At 41.9% G+C, this 20,011-nt stretch overlaps 1 protein-coding gene across 7 annotated transcripts in view; it reads right to left on the minus strand.

The window, feature by feature from the left end:
* UBE3C (ubiquitin protein ligase E3C) overlaps positions 1–20,011 on the minus strand; it is a 378,461-nt gene that overhangs the window by 81,381 nt on the left and 277,069 nt on the right. For all 7 annotated transcript variants that reach the window (XR_004538176.1, XR_004538178.1, XR_004538177.1 and 4 more), the window contains one exon: positions 4,000–4,212. Coding sequence is in view for 4 of the 7 variants with exons in the window: in XM_033931605.1 (XP_033787496.1) it covers positions 4,000–4,212 (213 nt within the window). In the remaining 3 variants the exon portion in view is untranslated. The remainder of the gene's footprint in view (positions 1–3,999; positions 4,213–20,011) is intronic.

Genomic DNA, 20,011 nt, shown 5'->3' on the forward strand with positions numbered 1-20,011 from the left:
AAGAGAAATGGACCTCGGAGGGAGGGAGGGAGATATGCTGGATAATGGACAGGAAGAATAAAGGCAAGAAATAGAGGGAGAGAAGCTGGACTTAGCTGCAGGAGAGAGGGAGAAATTGCTCTTTTATCATACAATTAAACATGATTACAATTTTTAATCGAAATGCAGCCCTACAACATATAACCCATCTAACCTCCCCTTCTGTCCATTGTGTCCCAACACAGGACACCATTAAATGAGGAGATTCATTAAATGGGAGAGTAAATACCAAGTGTCCTATTGTACTCTCTATATGCACAAATTCAAAATCATCATTCATTTATAAAATACAGCATATATTAATCCAGGAAAAGTAGTGTTTATTACAAAGAGATAATGTTCTTACCTTGATGATATCTTTTCCAGTAGATACGTGTGTCAATCTGGACAAGTGAGTTATCTCCCCATGGCAGCGAGCCATATGCAGAAAGCATCCATTCCAGATTTTTTCTGTGATCCTACTACTTCAGTGGGCGTTCTACTGCCATCTGCAGTTAGTACCCAAGTAAACAAGAGCTCCATCGAAATTATGCGAAGTAAGGACAAAGATGGGAAATTTCCCAAACAAATCAACTGTTCTGTTCAAACATACTAACACTTGAACACTCAATGAATAAGTAACAGCCAACAGAAGCATCAAAGGAGCTCAGGAAGTACCTCTGTAGACACTATAAAGATATTATACAGAATACTTCAGGGCCCAAAGAGCTGACTGGCATCCAAAATACAGTTAGTACCCAAGTAAACAAGAGCTCCATCGAAATTATGCGAAGTAAGGACAAAGATGGGAAATTTCCCCAACAAATCAACTGTTCTGTTCAAACATACTAACACTTGAACACTCAATGAATAAGTAACAGCCAACAGAAGCATCAAAGGAGCTCAGGAAGTACCTCTGTAGACACTATAAAGATATTATACAGAATACTTCAGGGCCCAAAGAGCTGACTGGCATCCAAAATACAGTTAGTACCCAAGTAAACAAGAGCTCCATCGAAATTATGCGAAGTAAGGACAAAGATGGGAAATTTCCCCAACAAATCAACTGTTCTGTTCAAACATACTAACACTTGAACACTCAATGAATAAGTAACAGCCAACAGAAGCATCAAAGGAGCTCAGGAAGTACCTCTGTAGACACTATAAAGATATTATACAGAATACTTCAGGGCCCAAAGAGCTGACTGTCATCCAAAATACAAACTTGGAGAAACAAACAGAATGAGAAGGTAGAACAGGGCAGGAGTCCAGGACTATTTAAGATATTATCAAGGTAATAATCTCTTTTTCCAGTACAATAAGTGTGTCATTCTGGACAGGCAGAGTTTTCTCTTGCTGCAACATCCAGCAAATGTGTGTGGAGTGTACCAAGTCGCAGCTCTACAAATCTCCTCTGGAGAGGCTGCCCTAGCCTCTGCCCACGACGAAGCTACACTTTTACTCAAATATGTCTTAACAGCAATAGAGGACTGTTTCCCCACAGATAATGTAGTATCCATCTGGAAATGAGTCAGCACAAACAGATGGTCAGAGTGTCTAGACTCGTTGGTGACCTCTAGATACCAAAGGGGTAAGAAGGCCTGAAGAGTCCACTCCTGTCAATTTTAAGCAAAATTAAGGGGGTTTGAGGCAGATGGAGGCTTCAGAATAAAAGATTGTTTAAAATCCAAGATGGCCACTGCCAGTAAAATCGCACCAAAAACAGCCTGTTGGGAATTCCCTGAAAGTAAAAAAAAATGTATAGAGAAAGGGGTTTTAGAGGTGGGGGACCTAGGCTATGGCTGCAAAAACCTTTAGAAATTAGTTTTGGAGACATCCCGCCTTGATTTCCCCCATAGGCTATAATAATCTAGACTATAATAACCTCACTGTGCCATGTAGTGCCTGCGTGCGCATTGGATTTCATCTGGAACAAGTGCAGAAGAACTCTTTCTCACAGATTCACTGAACAAACATGGTCTTCTGGTTGTCGGTTGGATGGGGTTGGACTGAGCCTCAACCCCTGGAAAAACTCACTGTGAAAGGGGGGAGGGAAGAACCACGCAGTTGGCCCATTGTTAGTCCCAGCCAAGCCGGAAAGCAGCCAAACAGCCTTTACTCAAGTGAGTAAATCAGGGATGCGAGCAGCTATGCATGGAACAGCCCCCAAGTTCAAAAAATATAAAAGCAGGCTGGCTAGCTAGGTGTCCCCAAGTGCTGAACATGATAGCAGCAGACTTCTACAGCAGGGGTCTGCATATTCTCCCAGGCAGAGGTTCCAACAAATGGAAAGCCCTGGGCACCTTGCCTCCAAACGAACACAGAGAAAAAAATACCAGAAAATAAAAAACCGCAAAGCAGGTCAGAAACACTTCTGAGCAACCTGCTTTCAGAAAACAAACTGAGGTAGCAAAAGAAGCTCCCTGGGAAGGAGAAGAGTTGAAAACACAAATGACAGTTTTCTGCAAGCAACCTGCAAATTGGGATACAGAATCCTATCGTTTCAGGACCACTAGACACATTGCACTTGAATGTATCTCAGTAGAAAATTAAATTTGTGAGCAAATGTCATAAATTTGTGAGCAAATGTCAAGGGGAGAGGCCTGAGGTGAGCAAATGTCCCAAGGGGAGGGGCCTGAAACATCTGAGCCAATCAGGACTTCTTTAGGCTCCCTCTGCATCCCGGATACAAGGGGGAGCCTAAGGTGTCTTTGATTGGCTCCCTCTGTATCCCTGGGTGCTCAGTTAGTTCCTCCTGCTCTTCCGCCGGCCACTGTCTGCAAATGCGGGCCTTAGACCCCTTCCCGATGCATCATCTAATGCAAGGGGAGGGGGCCTAAGCCCTGATTGGCTCAGGTGCCTTAAGCCCTTCCTCTTATGAGGTGCCTTAGGCATCTGAGTCAATCAGGGTCTCCCTTACGCTCCCTCTGTATTCCGGATACAAGGGGGAGGAGCCTTAGGGATACAGAGGGAGCCTAAAGGAGTCCCTGATTGGCTTAGACGCCTAAGATCCCTCCCAAGGGGAGGGGCCTGAGGCATCTGAGGAGGGCCTTAAGCCCCTCCTCGTGCTTCAGATGATGCACAAGGGAGGGGCCTAAGGCCCGCATTACAGATGGCGGCCGGTGAAGGAGCAAGAGGGACTGACTGCGCACCTCTACAGCTGAGTGGCAGGAGGCTGCTTTGGGGCTTCACCTGCCTCTCAGCTGTATGGGCTTCCCCTGTCGGCTCTGTGCATGTGTGAGAGTTGCGAATCATTTGCATGCAAAATTTTTAATGCATCAATAGCTCTTTTAGAATCAGCCAAGGATCGGAGCAGACCTGCGCGGTCTTATCTATCCTGTTTAGTGCATCTGGCCCTTAGACTGTTACAATTAAGGTTAGGTTCAACCTCTGGTAAAACACTTAACTTTTAAAACTATTGGAAAAGGTTGTTTACTACATATTTTATTTATTTAAAACATTTCTTACCCGCTTAAACCTAAGCAGTTTACAAACACAATCATAAATATGACATGGTAGCGACACAATCAGACAGTACATTTCCAAAGATCTCTTACAACATCATTACTCAGTTAGTGGCATTTAACTAGTTCTAAAATTTCCCTTTATTTTTTAATGAAGAATAAGCATTGTCAATAATGTAAAAAAAAAAAAAAAAAAAAAAAAATCGAAAACCTATATTTTTACAGCTGTAGTAAAATGGCCTTAGCAAGCAGGAAAAACTAGCATCATGGCATGCTAAGGCCTTCTTTTTTTTAACCACAGCTAAGTAAAATCACCCCTCTGTGTTTTGATAACCAAAGAATTAGTAGTTATTGCAATCAGTTAATATGGCATAGTCAATAAAGCTGCACCTTTACTATAACCTTACACAAATACCACAGCCATGCATGTGCTGCATCTTTTACATCGCAAAATAAATCCAGACAGAATTTGTTATCCTGCAGAGCTAAGAAGAAAAAAAATAATTACAAATTTTACCTGTGCCTCACCAAGATCATTATTCACCACAGTGAAATTTAACCCAAGTTCCTCCACATCCCCTTCGTAGCTCTTCAGAAAAAGCAAATTTTTGTACATTTCTGGGTCTAATGATGCTAGATGATGAATGTCGACATCAGCACTTGTGCCCAAAAGTTTAGAGAGGAAAAAACTGGCAAAAGGAAGTTCTACCAGCATGTTTTCATAAAGTGCCTGCAATGTAATAAAAGAAAAAGTGATTAGAACTGCGACAAATCACTGGTAAAATTACCCATCATTTTTTATTCACAGGTGCACAATTATTATCGCTTCTTTTGTAAGGTTGGAAAACAAATAAAAGAGAAAATCTAGATCCCTGGGAGAAGCTAAAGGGGACTGATGTGAAACAGAATGATTGTGAATAAAAAAAAAAAAAAGGTTGGGGGATGGGGGAAAGAGGTGGAGATGTAAACAGAGATGAACTATTCCAAAACTGTAGAACACATTTGACATAGCCGACATGGCACTACCCGATATCAGCTTGCCATATTTTTCCCTGGAATTGAGATACAGGCAGTTCCTGGGTTAAGAACAGTTTTCGTTTTCACAGGCAGAAGAACAAATGGCTAAAAATGTAAAAAAAAAAAAAGGGAGACAAAATTTTTTTCAGATATATTAGTGAAAGGAGGAAGGTGAAAAATGGAATTGCTAAACTAAAAGATGCTGGGAACCGATATGTGGAGAGTGATAAGGAAAAAGCAAATGTGCTAAACAAATACTGTTCTGTGTTCACAGAAGAAAATTCTTAGAGGGTGTAGAGGGGCTGGAGTAGGTTTTAACGGAGATTTCAGCAGTAGGAACCCAAGCACAGTACCGGGTAGAACTTTGGATTCTTGCCCAGAACTAGTTAAGAAGAAAAAATTTAAATTGAATCAGGTTGGGCAGACTGGATGGACCATTCGGGTCTTTATCTGCCGTCATCTACTATGTTACTATGTAAACCGTTCTTAAGTTGAATTTGTATGCAACTCGGATCCTAGTATTCTTTCACCTTCTCCACCTCTTTGAGGCCCCTTTTGCATCCATCCTACTGTTCCTCTCCACCACCACATCCAACATTACTCCATCTCATCTCTCTCTTCCTCATGCATCTCTACCTCACTCCTCTCTCATCATGTCCAATAATTCTCTCTCCCTATACCCAACAATTGTCCTCCTTCTTCATCTCCCCATGTGCACCATCTCTTTTTTCTTCTCTCAAGACACCCAATTCTCCCTTTCTATTCTCTCCCTCACCATCTCTTCCCATCAATCCCTCCATTCTTCCATCCTATGGCTCATGCTCCTGTCCCTCCTTCCCTTCATTTTGTATCTCAAGTTCATGCCCCCACCCTCCTTCTTTCCATCATTTATCCAAAGTTTGTGCTCCCTCCCGAGTCCCAATACTCCCCTCTTCCTCCCCAGTCCCGGTGACAGCGTTCGTATAATGAGAGAATGTGCCGGCTATTTGGATCCCACTGTTATTGACTGCCTCACCAGGAGAGATTTTTCTCGTAGAGTCTTTTTTCCCATCTCCCACTAGTTTTATTTTTTTTAAAAAAGTTGAAATTTGCCACATAGGAAAGCTAAAAATAGAAAAGTGTAAGGGAGGGGGAGAGGGAGAGGGAGATGAGCTGAAGACGGAATGCAGGCCTCCTAAGGCAGACTGATGGGCCGCTGACTTCTAAGTCTGATCCTGCATTTATTTTATTTAATTCTGTTCACCCCCCCTCCTTTTTATTATTTTTTATGTAGAGGGGTTGAATGGAAGATAATTGGGGAAGGTAATTGAGGAGGAAGAAGAGCTATGGCATGAAACTGTCAGCCACCCCTTTTATTTAATCCTGCAAGACAGCCTCAGCGGTTCGGTGGGTTTTGTAAAATTCTCTAGAATTGAACCTGCCGATCCATGTAAGTTATCCTCTCACTCTGTGCAGATAACCTCTTTTCCCCCACCCCATGAGCTTCTTTTTCTTGGGGGGGTGTACGTGTGTGTGGGGGGGGGGGTGAATTATGTTTTGCTTTGATTGGAAGTATACGATACTTTATTCTTTTCCCAAATGGGGGATGCTGTGTGTATACCCCATGTCTTTTTTAATTGCATAAAAACAAAAGAACAGCCTATGTTTTTGTATTTGAGTTTTGGTCTTTTGTATACCATTATGGCCTATTTGGGATATGTGCAGTGTATAAATAAACAGTTTGTATTTGTATGATGGTTCTGTTTGATAAATTAGAGGTGTTTCAGCAGCAATTGTTTGGGCTACTCCGACACAAGTTGGGCTACTTTTGCCCATAAGTTTGGCTGAAAATATTTTGCCATCTGGCAACCCTGACTCAAATCAAAAAGAAATTGGACATTATGGCGCAGGAGTTAAGAGCTTAGTGGAGCATCTGTTGCTCAGTATAGGGTGGTTTTGTGGTACAATTGGTTATGTTTCTGCGCTCGGAGCGTTTCAAAAAGAAGAACGTGAGCAAGTTTTTTTTTGAGTGGGGGTATGGTTGATATTACAGGAGAAAGGGCGTTTGAATTAGTCGGTAACTTTTTTAAAAAACTTTTCAGAGACGTTGTGTCTGGACATGGGGGGGTAGGGGGAGAAAGGAGGAGAGAGAGTGAGAGAGATAGAAAAGGACCTTGAGGAGGGGCAGGAAAGTAGATTTAAACCAAAAGGGAGGGGGAAGACAGGGCAGACGCTGGACTAGAGGGGTATAGAGGGAGTGAAAGAGACTGCAGAGAGGGGAAACATCCTGAACCAAGGAGAGAGAGCTATGCATATGCCAGGTCCTGGGGAGGTAGAAGACAGTGAGAGTGAGAGATACAGAAAGACCTGAAACAAAGATGGAAGGACTCAAAAGTTAGCAGAAGGAAGATAGAGGGAGAATCCTGAAACAAAGGGGAGACAGAAGAGAGGGGGCAGATGTTGAACTTGGGGGTGTAGAGAGGGAAAAGAGAAAGAGACTGCAGAGAGGTGGAAAGATTCTGGACCAGGGAGGAGAGAGAGGCAGAGAAAGACCTGGAAGAAAGGAGAACAAATGCTGGACATGGGGGATGGGGGGTGTTTGTAAGCAACAGAGAGACAGAGGCCTGGACCAAAGGGCAGACTGGATGGGCCATTTGGTCTTTATCTGCCATCATCTTTCTATGACATGAGGCAGATGCTGGACTATGGGAGGTGCAGATAAAAGAGACCGGGGGGGGGGGAAGACCCTGAGGAAGAACAGAGAGATGCAAAATCATAACAGAGGAGGGAAAGAAAGGGAGACACGTTGCCAATAGGGATGGAGGAGAGAGGAAGGAAAGTTGGACTCAGAGGGACAGAGAGAGATGTTGGTTGGGTAAGGGAATGAGGTCTGGAGGAGAGGAAGCATGCCAAAAGCAGAACGAAAGAAATATTGGATGCACAGTCAGAAGGAAGTGCAACCAGAGATTCATGAAATCAGCACACAACAAAGATAGGAAAAATGATTTTATTTTCAATTTAGTGATCGAAATGTGTCAATTTTGAGAATTTATATCTCCTGTCTATATTTTGCACTATATTTGTCTATTTTTCTATAGTTGTTACTGAGGTGACAATTGCATATTTTAGTCATCTGCCTTGACCTCTTTGAAAAATAAAACAAATATAAATGATAATCATTTTCTCTGCATACAGTGCGCTTTGTGTTTTTTTAAAATTTTGTAGTTACCATTTTGAATTAATAAGATTATATTGCGTGTACGTGAAAAATGAATGGAAGAAACTGCATTACAATTAGTACTATTATAAATGGGGGTGGGGTAAGAGGCAGAGCTTGGGCTGGGGTACTTGGCTTGGTATCTGTTAATACTTAGGGGGTACTTGACTTGAAAAAGTTGAGAAACACTAGACTAGGTGACTATGGAGTTCACGCAGTAAAGGCCCCTTTTACAAAGCCACAGTAGCAATTCTCCCATGGCAAATGCACCAAAGTCCATTCAGTTCCTATGGGCTTCAGTGCATTTGCTGTGGCATAATTGCAATCATAGCTTGAATAAGGAGCCCTAAGGCTTAAACAAAAAACAGATTGCCGGGGATGCAAAGCATTAACAGATTCAAGACGAGTTTGAAGTTGGTTGAATACCACTCTCTCAAGTACGGTAGTTTTGAAAGAAATGGAAGGTTTGATACTGGCTAGTAGTTATTTGGAATAAGAGGATCTGCATTACTTTTTTACAAGGTTGGCTTAAATGCTACTGGAACACTGCCTAAGTGTCAACCCTTAAAAAAGGAAGTCATATTGAGCTTTGGAAAATAATTAATAAAAATAGTGCACATTTAATTTTCCCTACCATCAAATTTCCCCATCCCGTCCCACCCAGCAACTTTTTCATGCCACCTGGCTGGAAAAAAATTCTGGGGAGAACACTGGATATCTATAGTGGGGCTTAGACAATGTACGTGCTATGATGGTCTGATGGGTTATATATATTATTATTTGGACTGTAATTTGTGTTTGAATGTATAAGTTATTATCACAGATGACTACAGATTTGCTCCCTTAATATAGTTAGTAGTGAAACAACTGAATATCACCTTGCTTCACATTATACAGGGGAACCAGGCATGGGTGTCCCTTATCACCATTGCTTTTTGATTTGGCACTTGAGCCGCTACTATTGGCAATTAGATAGGAACCTAATATTAAAGGTATTCCTTATGGTTCTGAAATGTATAAATTAACTGCATATGCAATTGATGTGCTTCTCTATGTTATAGAGCCCACGCAGACTTATTCCCACACTACTTGAAGTTATAAATAATTTTGGAAGCTTTTCTGGCTATAAAATAAATTGGTCAAAGTCAGAGTTATTGCTAATTAATGTGTTTAGCAAATCAAGAGCTTTTCAGGGAATTTCCATTCAAGTGGCAGCCAGATGGCTTTAAATATCTAGGGATACAGGTGCGTTCCACCTTGAATGAAACTATTAAAGCAAATGAACTTAAATTGCGTAGCACTATAAAAGATATGATAAGGAAATTGATGCCCAAATGGTTATCCTGGTGGGGGCGTGTTCTGACTGTGTGAATGACCATAGCTCCAAGAATTCTGTACTATTTGAACATAATTCCTATCTACTTTTCTCCGGCATTATATGAAGATTTGGACAGAGAGATTAATAGATTTATTTGACAAAATAAGCAACCAAGGATTGCCTTCAGGACTTTACAGCATACTAAAGACTATGGTGGATTAAATCTCCCTCATCTTTACAAATATCATAGTGCTTATATACTGAGACAAGCTATGTACTGACTCATACCTCCAAAGTGGTACTTGTTAGAGCAAAATTTGCTTCACCCATTCAGATTGCAAGATTTAATTGGTGTTATGCTTCCACAACATTTGAAATTATATCCTATTATAAGATCTACCCAAAGGGCGCTTATTGAAATTGACTCTCAGTTGGATATTCCTTTTGGAAGATCAAATTTGTGCCCTCTTTGGGTATATACATATTGTCAGATATATTTCAATCAGATAATTTGAAATCTTTTTCAGAACCGAGTGCTAATTACCAAATCAAATTTTCTCACAGCTTCAAGTGGTTACAACTTCGTCATGCAATCATCTACCCAAAAATCCCATTAGGATCATCTGAAGCAAGTATACTTTCATTGTGTAAAAGAATCATGGGATTAGGTCATAAAGCATCAAACTGGTACAAAATACTAGTACAACTGGAACAGCGAAAACGAAATATAGATGGCCTGAGTGACATATGGTCACATGAATTGAATATGACTATATCTGTTGATCAATGGAAATCTATATTCCTCAAGCGCCTTTATTGCTGTCAATCTGCTTCTATGAAAGTTCAATTCTGAATATTCTCCTTTGTGCTGGTCTTGTGGCTACGAAAAAGGAACGCTAAATCATATGCTATTCTACTGTCCCAGGGTCTATGATTTTGCCAACAGGTGTGGAGTCATGTTAGAATACTGCTACATATAGATGTTTATCCCAGGACAAACAGGCAGCATATTCTCATGTATGGGTGACGTCACTGACAGAGCCTCGGTACGGACCACTTTAAAAGTGCATCGCCACTTTAAGATCTTAGAAAGATCACAATAGCCCGAACTGCGCATGCGCAAGTGCCTTCCTGCCCAACGTAGGGCGCATGGTCCCTCAGTTTCTTAGTTTCCGTGGAGCTAAGAATTCGCGTTTTCAATGGCTGTTGAAAAACTTTTTGTTTCGCTGCCTTCCTGCTCTTGCGGCTTCTGACTTTTCAGTCAGTTCTCTTTTTTTTCCGTTTTAGTAAAAAAACAAAACAAAACATGAAAAAGAGTTTCTAGTTACTTTTGTTGTGGGCTAGGGTTCGGCAGGCCTTTATGGATCGCCCTAGAGTTTGTTTCTCCTAAGGCAGTCTTACCGTTACTTCCCTCCCGCCAATAGTTCAACATGGACAGTTGTTGTGCTCGCGCACTTGTGGTCACTGCCATCCACCGCTGCTTCTTGCAGTGTCTGGCTCTCGATCTTGTTGATTTCTGCTTCCTCTGCTCTTTTCTTCAGCAGCACATTCCCACTCCACTTCAGCAGCAGCTTCTGTTCTGAACTGTCAGGAATCTGGCGCCCACCGCATTTCTGACACCGGCCATACTAATCCAGCCTGCACCAACCTAATCGGTGCTGAGAGTGGATCTCCCTATGCTGTCTGCAGTGTCGCATCTCACAGTGGGTAAGCCGGCTGCCAACCTTTTCCCTCCTCCCTCTGGGCTTCCAATCATAGTAGCAGTGAGTCTGGTCCTGCCGACCTCTAGCAGCCCCAACTAAAGCTTCGCTCCAGTATTGATGAGTACCTCGATACTGGCATTCTCATCTGCAGAGCTTAGAACGGCGCCCAAGGTACTGGCTAAAAGGTCAACGGTACCGGTGCTTTTCTCTCATACAGCGAATAACAGAATTGCTGCAAGAGGACTTATGGGAGGAATTTTGGCTGCTTATGCTGACTCCCATGTCCCGACTCTCTTGGTGCCAGTTTAGTCTGAGCCATCGACTCCAGTTGTCCCTAATCAGGAGTCTTCAGTAGCAGCACTGATTCTGGTAAGAAAACTGACATTGATGGCCTCCCGGCACCAATACTCTTTACATATATCACCAGAGACCATGTCGGTGCAGTCTACCAAGGCTCTCCGCAAGTCAAAGCATTTGGAGCCTTCAGTACCATCTGTTTGACACCATCCCGCACTGCTAGAGATTCAGATCTCTAGGGGTTTTCTAAACAGGAATTTTTGCTCTCCGACGCTGAGGGTTCCTCAGGGGATAATTCTACTCGCCTTTCTTCTCAAGCAGCTCCTTTACTACATTTATCCAGGAGATGTCTAGAGCTGTATCCATTCCTTTAGAGGCGTATTCTAAAACATCCAACCAATTTTTAGATGCTTTAGTTTCTGATCAGCCACCCAAAGAGTTCCTCAAACTTTGAAACGCCATTTTCAGTACCGGTGGCTCCCTACAATTTGGATTCACTATATAGGGTGGTTCCTTTTCCAGATTTGATAAACTCTTCTCCAGAGCGAGGGTCTGTGCCTCTGTACCTCCTGGCAGAGAGGGCAAGGCTTTGGATCGGTTTGGCAAACACCTATATCAGAATGCTACGTTGGCCAACCAGTCTGGTGTTTAAACTTTCCATTTTTCCTTCTACCTGAAGCATTTGGTGAACCAACTGGCCACGTTCCAAAATATCTTCGGGAACGTAAGCCCCCTGTTTTCCAACATTTCATATCAGACTTGTTTCAACTTCGCAAGTGCATGGTCAGATCATAGAAAGAAAGATGATGGCAGAAAAGGGCCAAGGCCCATCAAGTCTGCCCACTCTATAGACCCTCCCCTTAATATTATACAATGTTTTACCCTGACCCACTTAGGGATCCCACATGGGCATCCCATTTATTCTTAAAATCTGGCACGCTGCTGGCCTCGATTACCTATACTGGAAGCTTGTTCCATTGATCAATCACTCGCTCTGTGAAGAAATACTTCCTGGTGTCGCCGTGAAATTTTCCGCCCTTGAGTTTGAGCGGGTGCCCCCTTGTGGTTGAGGGGCCTCTGAGAAGGAAAATGTTATCTTCCACTTCTATACGTCCGGTGACGTATTTAAACGTCTCAATCATGTCTCCCCTCTCCCTGCGTTCCTCGAGAGTGTAGAGCTGCAAATTGTTTAGTCTTGCTTCGTACGAGAGACCTTTAAGCCCTGAGACCATTCTGGTGGCCATCCTTTGGACCGACTTGACCCTCTGCATGTCTTTGCGATAATGTGGCCTCCAGAATTGCACGCAGTATTCCAGATGAGGTCTCACCATGGTCCTGTATAATGGCATTATGACTGCAGGCTTTCTGCTGACGAAACTTCTCCGGATGCAACCCAGCATCTGTCTTGCCCTTGAGGAAGCCTTCTCCACCTGATTGGCAGATTTCATGTCTGCACTAATGATTACTCCTAAATCTCGTTCTGCTGAAGTCCTGGTCAAGGTCTCCCCGTTCAAGGTATAAGTTCTGCATGGGTTTCTGCTACCCAGGTGCATGACCTTACACTTTCCAGCATTGAAGCCCAGCTGCATATGCCAACCTTAAATTGACCTCTCGTGCGGCAGCACTGTCAGTTTCTATGAGGTACCTTGCCTGGTTTAGAGGGTAACTCGACATTAACCACCAGGACAGGCTGGCATATCCACCTTGCTTGGGGGACAAGATCTGGACCCTTCCATGGACACGGCTACTCAGAACTTGTCTGCCTACGAGACCACGCGGGACACTCTGGTCAAGTCCACGACTACAATCTTCTTTATAAAGTTTTCCTACAAAACCTTTGACTCCATTCCAGTCTCAATCAAGGAGACAAAGGCCATAACAGGAACCATGTCAGCAACAACACAAGCCATAGGCTGGTTCTGTAACAATCAACAAAGCCGTTTTTGAAATGTTTCTTCAAGCATAGTCAACGTCTCCATTCTCCAGTCTATGCCTCAACTCATTGAAGGCTGTCTTCATAAGAACATAAGAATTGCCACTGTTGGGTCAGACCAGTGGTCCATCGTGCAGATCACTCATAGGAAATGGCTGCCATGAATTCTCGTAGTCTCTTGAGACTACGACGGGAGTTCACGGCAGCCATTTCCTATGAGTTATCTGCACAGGGCAGGAGCATAGGAAGATCTCTCTTGCCCCGAAAGCCCGCTAGAGCATCAGGTAAGGGCCTGGATGCCGGGGGGAAGGTGGGAGGGAAGCGGGGAAGGTCCAGAATGCAGCTTTATTTTAAAAAAAAAAAAAAAAATCGCAATAACCAAATCCGCAGATACTGAAACTGCTGATTTGGAGGGAGAAGTGTATGTAAGATACTGCCTTTTCCCATGTACAATTGTGTTGTTTGATGTGTAGATTACTATTAAAAATCATGTTTTTCATATAAAGAAGGAGGGTATTAAAAAATGATGCGCCCCACGTGTCACATACATCACTGTCCTTATGTACTAAATTACTATGTTATACTGGAACCAAGACACCTAGGGTCAGTTATAGAATACTAATCTAATCTAATCCTTAGGTTTGTAAACCGCATCATCTCCACGTTTGTAGAGCTCGACGCGGTTTACAGTAGGAGAAATAGGAAGGAACTACAACAGAGGGTTAGAGGTAGAAGTGTGAAGAAAATTTAGAGGACTTGGGATGCCAAGATATAAGAGTTTCCTTGATTCCTAAGTTGGAGGGAGACTTATATTTTTTGAGACTACTAGTGTAACATTTAAGTGCCTACACTTATGCCAGCCATAGGGATAGTGTAAGTATGACTGCCTAAGTACAACGCCATTTTTCAAAATTGTCTGAACTATACAGCTTGCTGGAACTATTCTTCTTAGCGCAAAGCAGTGCCAAATTCCGGAAGGTTTTTTCCTTCGAAACGGAGCCCTGTTCAATAGGAAGCGGAGCAATTGATGGGTTTTGATTTTTTCATTCCCTGCAGATAAGTACTTTGCCTTGCATGTTGTGTTTTTTCCAGCAATATGTTTCATGTATATACATTGTTTTTCAGTGATACTTTATTTTGGACGCTGTTTTTGATTGGTCAGCAGTGTAACACATAATACTTTTGATTGTGCACTTTATTTTGCATATAGTCACATTATTCACATTACACAGGAAGGGCCTGGGGATGTTTCACAATATTTACCCTTTTGGGTTCATAGAGTGACAACTCTGCTATTGGGGCTTTGCTCCTTTTTAGACACGAGTGGTGAAAACTGAGGGTCCTCCCCCACAATAATTTATATTTTATTATTATTTTTCTTGTTTTCCTTATATTTAGCGTTCCACTCCTGCCCAGTCATATTCAGAAGGGAGCGACACCAGTGGTTCCTATAATTCATCTTTTCCTATTGGGTTCTTTGCTTATAAGTACAGCAGAGACATGAGAAAATTACAATATTCTTTAAATCAGGCCTCAATAAAGCCTTCCACTATGCTGACTTGACCACTACAGAAATAACAATAAGGTTTATGTCTATTTACATTTGTCAAAATTGCCTTTTTCACAACATAAATCAAGTGATATACAATAAAATTGAAAAAGGAAAGGAACTCAATCAAAAATAAAGGGAAGATTCACTAAACATTCAAACAACATAAGACCAGGAAACTAAGTTAGGGCCTAAAAAAACAAATAATTTTCAACCGAGTTTTAAAATTCTACATAAGAACATAAGAATAGCCTTACTGGGTAAGACCAATGGTCCATCAAGCCCAATAGCCTGTTAAAACAGTGGCCAATCCAGGTCACTACTACCTGGCCAAAACCCAAGGAGTAGCAGTACATTTTTTTATCAAAAATGTAGTTTAAATCCCCCCTTTCCTTTATTTCTAGTGAGTATTTGTCGCAATTCTGTCTATGTGTTTTTTATTCCCCAATTTTTAATGCAGATCGCTTAGAAATACAGTACTTATAAGCATTTTATCAAATTTTTAAATAAAACTTGGAAACTTCCCCCATGTCTCTCTCAATAACAGACTATGGATTTTTCTTCCAGGAAATTGTCCAAACCTTTCTTAAAACGACCACGCTATCTGCTCTTACCACAACCTCTTGCAACACATTCCAGAGCTTAACTAGTCTCTGAGTGTCCCCTAGTCTTTGTAATTTTTGATGGAGTGAAAATTCTTCAAGGAAAACTGAACTATGGGCTAAACATAAGGTGATCTAAAGAAATAGGACCAAAAAATAGAAAGCGCTCTCTTGTGGATTCCCAGAACATGTGTGATGGATTTAGTAGGACATGTCTGTGGTCATTTATTATATGTAATAGACATACTGGAGAATAGGGAATCATTAGCTTAGTGAAATAATTGGGTATATCAGGGTAAAGGGCTTTGTGATACAGTCTCTGCGCTTAGTGATCGAGGCAGACAGCGTGCCAGACTTTAAGAATAAATGGGATACCCATGTGGGATCCCTGCGAGGGTCAAGATAGTGAAATTGGGTCATTAGGGCATAGACAGGGGGTGGGTAAGCAGAGTGGGCAGACTTGATGGGCTGTAGCCCTTTTCTGCCGTCATCTTCTATGTTTCTATGTTTAGTGCTACAGAGGACATGTGCTGCAGTGTTCTGAAATGTTTGAATTCATTTTAATTCTGATTTTATGATTAAATAGTTGAGGCGAGAAGCTATAAGTGCATGAAATAAAGAACAGAGTGAGAAAATCAAAGCAACTATGGAGGGATCAGATCTTATGAAGTGCCAAAAAGCCTGACCTTAAGACTGATTAAATTGCAATGTAAAACTTAATTTAGAGTCTAAAATGATGCCCATATACCTGAACTGCTCTACTGGTTGAGCAGGCAGACCAAATAAAATAGGTGCCAAGATGGGACTGCTTGCACTGCTCATGATCCAGCAGACAGTTGTCCTTTGGGCTGAAAATATTAGCAATAACAATCATAAGAGTTATTTTGAGTTGTTTTCATTGAAGATAATGGGAGGGCCATAAGCCCAGAATCTCGTATCAGAGGATGATTTTTTTTTTGGGGGGTTGGCTTCTAGTTTCAGAGGTGGTCTGAACTTGCGTCCTAATTATGTATGTATAGTTATAATCTGCTTTGAATAAAAGTGGAATATAAACTATAAACTATTTCACACGATTATCATGTTTTGCTATGTAAGTTGAGAGAATGTGGTATTTGGGGCACTGTACGAGTGGTTTAAATCATATCTCTGTGATAGAAAAATTCAAGTATGTACTAATGGAAAGGTCTCTACTGTGCGTCCTGCGTCTGCAAGACTACCATAGGGGTCAGTTCTGTCAGGCAAATTATTTAATATGTATTTGGCACCAGCATGTAATTTGTTGAAATCCTTTGACGTTTCATATTCCATTTATGCTGATGATATTCAGGTTGTGCTGCCTGTGTCTGGCACTGTTCCTGAGGTTTTCAAGTGACTGCAAGAGTTGTTTGATGGGATTTATTCCTGGATGTTTGAAAATCATTTGATACTGAATGTTGAGAAAACAAAGTTGATGTATATTTTACTGGATTAATCTGATTTAGTTCCAACTGAAGTGAAATTGTTACAGTTAAGTATTTGGGAGTGATTTTAGACTGTGGCCTATCCTTCCAAAGACAAATGCACTCAGTTGTTAAGAGCTCACTTTTTAAACTAAGGCATTTGAGTGGATTGAGGCCGATGCTCTCACAGGCAGACTTTTGTAAGGTTCTCTAGAGTCCGATTTTGAGTGGACTTGATTATTGTCATATTACAGTACTTGTGAGATTGCTTGTTTCTTTAATACAATCTTTACAGGTAATACAGAATTCTGAAGTGCATTTAATCTTTAGACTTGATAAATATGAATATATTACTTCTTTTTATATGAAGTTGCAATGGTTGACTGTTACTGATAGGATTCAATTTAAGTGCATAAACGTTTGTATCAACAATCTTGTCATTATTTGAAGAACTGTATTCATTGGTATGTTTCAAGGAGGTCTCTGTTCTGAAACTACATGTCAGTTGGTAATTCCGATGATCCAGGAGGTACATTTTAAACATACTCAGAAAGCTATTCAATGGCAAGCCCTGTGGCCTGGAACATGTTACCAAAAGGACTTCGATGTCAACCAAATTTGAGTCAATTTAAACAGCTGTTGAAGTGACATTTGTTTATTCGAGACCGATGATACAAAGGATTTACTATCTGAACTATCCATTGTTTTCTTTATTCAATTGTTTAACATTCTGTATGTAATTGTGTACACTGCTTTGGCATAAGGCAGTCTATAAAGTTTTAATAAATGAAAGAGACTTCTGGTGAGACTTCTAGTATTCAAAAGAAGAATGCCAAACAGAGGAACAGAGAAAACCTTGCCTCGCAGTGGAACCAGTACAGAAGGAGAGACAAGGGAAACGTCCTTCCAGCAGAGATTTGATTTGGCTGGAAGGACGTTTCCCTTGCCTTTCTTTCTGTACTGAGACTTCTAGTATGGCAGCCATACCAGAAGACCTAGTCTCTCAGGCTCTGCATAAAATTGCAGCTGAGGACTGTTGTATGCAAACTGCATCATTATACCTTGAAGCGCTTAATAAATCAATCAATGTAGAGAAGGTAATGGAAGTTACTTCAGAAGTACATGCCACCATATTTAAGGCTGTGGTAGAGACCAACACATGGCATCCCAGGATACAACTGCAAATTGTCACCCGCCGGGCCCACGAGGAAACTGCGGGGGACCGCCAACAGGTGGCAGCATGACCCTGGCGTGGCTCCCAAAGGGGGAGACCCTAAATTCCTTGGCTTCACAATAATAATAATAAGCCAACATGTGCTCAGATCATTGCCAATAGTTTAATCTATCAAAACAAAAAAACCCACAAAAACTATTTCACTGGCTTTTCCTCTTTCTACCAATAGTTCATGGAAGCCAGTTTTAGTCCAGCGAATAAACTTAAGTTTTGTCCCAGGAAAGTAGGCACATGTTTTAGGTACCCTTCTGGCAGCTTCACACAGTTTCAAACCAGAAACAACAAAAAAACAAAGGAAACACTTTCCACATATTCCTGGAGACCTGGGCTTTCAATAATACAGTCCTGTTCTTCATCAGGCTTTCACCCAATAAATCCTCAAAATGAAACTTCAGAGAAATGCAGTTTTATAGACTGACTCTTTAGGCTGCAGCAACTCTCCAGCCTCTGAAGACTGGGAACAGAATTGCTGGGTCCCCTTTTATAGTGGCTTTTACAAGCACTCACAAAAATCCCAACCCTAGCTCTTCGGGGAACCCTCCCCATAATCCTGTAAGTCACTGGCCTGCAATACAGCCCACAAAAAAAACCACACCAGCTTTCTTCTGACTCTGTCCCAGCTGGGGTGTAGTAACTTAATTAGTGCTATACACAGCTTCAGCACTGCTTCCAGCCCAGCCCCCACTGCTATGTAACAAAGAAGAGAAAAATACTCTCAAAACAAAACAATTCTTTGTCAAATTGTCCCAATCAAAATATTAAAAAAAACAGCAACTTCAATCACTGGCAAGAAACTTGCCAAACTCACGTCCATTGGTTCCAAGGTTTCAGCTTCAGGCATTTCAAACTCTGCTGTGTCCATGCTTCCCTCTGGAACTGCCAGCTCTATAGTCTCCTGGGGTGTAGAGCCTTCCCATTCCATGGGCTCTTGGCTTGTGACTTGCCTTTGCCTGGCCAGAAGAGCCCTATCTGCAAGGTCTTCCTGTGCTGCCCGCTTCACAGACTTTGAGAGCTGTTTTAAAGAGTTAAAGCCACTCCCTAGCTTACCTGGCTGGGGCACAGGTTTGTATGCTCTCTGGCTCCCTCTCAGGGCACTGGGAATATTGCAATTGGAAACCTGATTGATTTTCTTAAGGGAGCTTACTCTCTTACCAGGCTCTGTCTCTAGCATGGGTTCTAGGTCATAGTCAGGCTCATTCTCCTCAGGATAGGCAGCCCTGTCCTCAACAACCTCTGGGGCTCTACTTTCAACCGGATTCCTGCCTCTGGGAATGGATCTAGCACAGGACTTAACCCCGACAGATTCCTCCATAGGAATGGAAATGTCACAATATGTAATGGCGGTAAGCAAAGACAAACTAACAGATGTGCTGAAAGCTTCAACCTTGCTTGTTGATAAATCAAAAAATGAGCTTGGCATAGCCTGAGTAGACCTGAGTTAAAAGCAAAGCAAGCTCAACACAGACTGAACAGATGTGAATGCCACCAAAGAGGAACTAGGGTTAGCCCAGAAGCAGCTCAGAAAGCTCAGACAACTACTAATCTAATCTAATCTAATCCTTAGGTTTGTATACCGCATCATCTCCACGTTCGTAGAGCTTGACGCGGTTTACAGTAGGAGAAATAGGAAGGAACTACAACAGAGGGTTAGAGGTAGAAGTGTGAAGAAAATTTAGAGGACTTGGGATGCCAAGATATAAGAGTTTCCTTGATTCCTAAGTTAGAGGGAGACTTACATTTTTTGAGAAAAGCCAGGTTTTCAGATGTTTGCGGAAAACTTGGAGAGAGCTCAAGTTCCAGAGCTCAGTGATTTTGAAGTGGAGGGAGGTCCCTAGCTTTCCTGTGTGGGAAATGCCTTTTAGCGAGGGGAAGGATAGTTTTAATTTGTGGGAGGATCTGGTGGTATTAGGGTTTGAGGAATTCCAAGAAAGAGGGATAAAGGGAGGGAGGATACCATATAGGATTTTGAAAGTTAAACAGGCGCATTTATAGTGGACCCTGGTGATTATCGGAAGCCAGTGGAGCTTGGCCAGGAGCGGGGAGACATGGTCAAATTTACTTTTAGCGAAGATGAGCTTGGCCGCGGCATTCTGAATCCGTTGGAGTCTGTGGAGGTTTTTCTTAGTTAGGCTTAAGTAGATAGAGTTGCAATAGTCCAATCTGGAGAGGATGATGGATTGGACAAGGAGGGTAAAATGTTTTTGATGGAAGCAGGATCTAACTTTCCTCAGCATGTGAAGG

This window comes from Geotrypetes seraphini, chromosome 2, assembly GCF_902459505.1.
Source record: "Geotrypetes seraphini chromosome 2, aGeoSer1.1, whole genome shotgun sequence".
In the NCBI taxonomy this organism is placed as follows: domain Eukaryota; kingdom Metazoa; phylum Chordata; class Amphibia; order Gymnophiona; family Dermophiidae; genus Geotrypetes; species Geotrypetes seraphini.